General features: G+C 67.8%; 1 protein-coding gene across 1 annotated transcript in view; it reads right to left on the reverse strand.

Annotated features, from left to right (window-relative positions):
- The window catches only part of ANKRD2 (ankyrin repeat domain 2 (stretch responsive muscle)), a gene marked incomplete at its 5' end in the record, with an annotated part of 2,139 nt that overhangs the window by 1,597 nt on the left and 306 nt on the right, over positions 1 to 236 (reverse strand). Inside the window, one exon of the mRNA XM_009698779.1 lies at positions 181 to 236. Within this exon, the coding sequence (XP_009697081.1) occupies positions 181 to 236 (56 nt within the window). The remainder of the gene's footprint in view (positions 1 to 180) is intronic.

Raw genomic sequence — 236 nt, forward strand, 5'->3', positions numbered from 1 at the left:
CGTCCCCCCCCTCTGCCCAGACCCTGTGCCCGGGCTGAGCCGCCAGAGCCCTGCCCACGGCCACCTCAGCAGTGGGGACAGCACTGCCCTGCTGCCGGGACCTCAACCCTACTGTTGCTCAGCTGTGCCAGGCCCAGAGGCTCAGACCAGCATGGAGCTGGAGGCAGGATCTGGCCTCACCCTGTCCCTGAAGTCGACGGTGGCCCCACTGTCCAGTAGCTTCTGCAGGACGTCCA

Source organism: Cariama cristata, unplaced genomic scaffold (genome assembly GCF_000690535.1).
Source record: "Cariama cristata isolate BGI_N322 unplaced genomic scaffold, ASM69053v1 scaffold29144, whole genome shotgun sequence".
Taxonomy (NCBI): domain Eukaryota; kingdom Metazoa; phylum Chordata; class Aves; order Cariamiformes; family Cariamidae; genus Cariama; species Cariama cristata.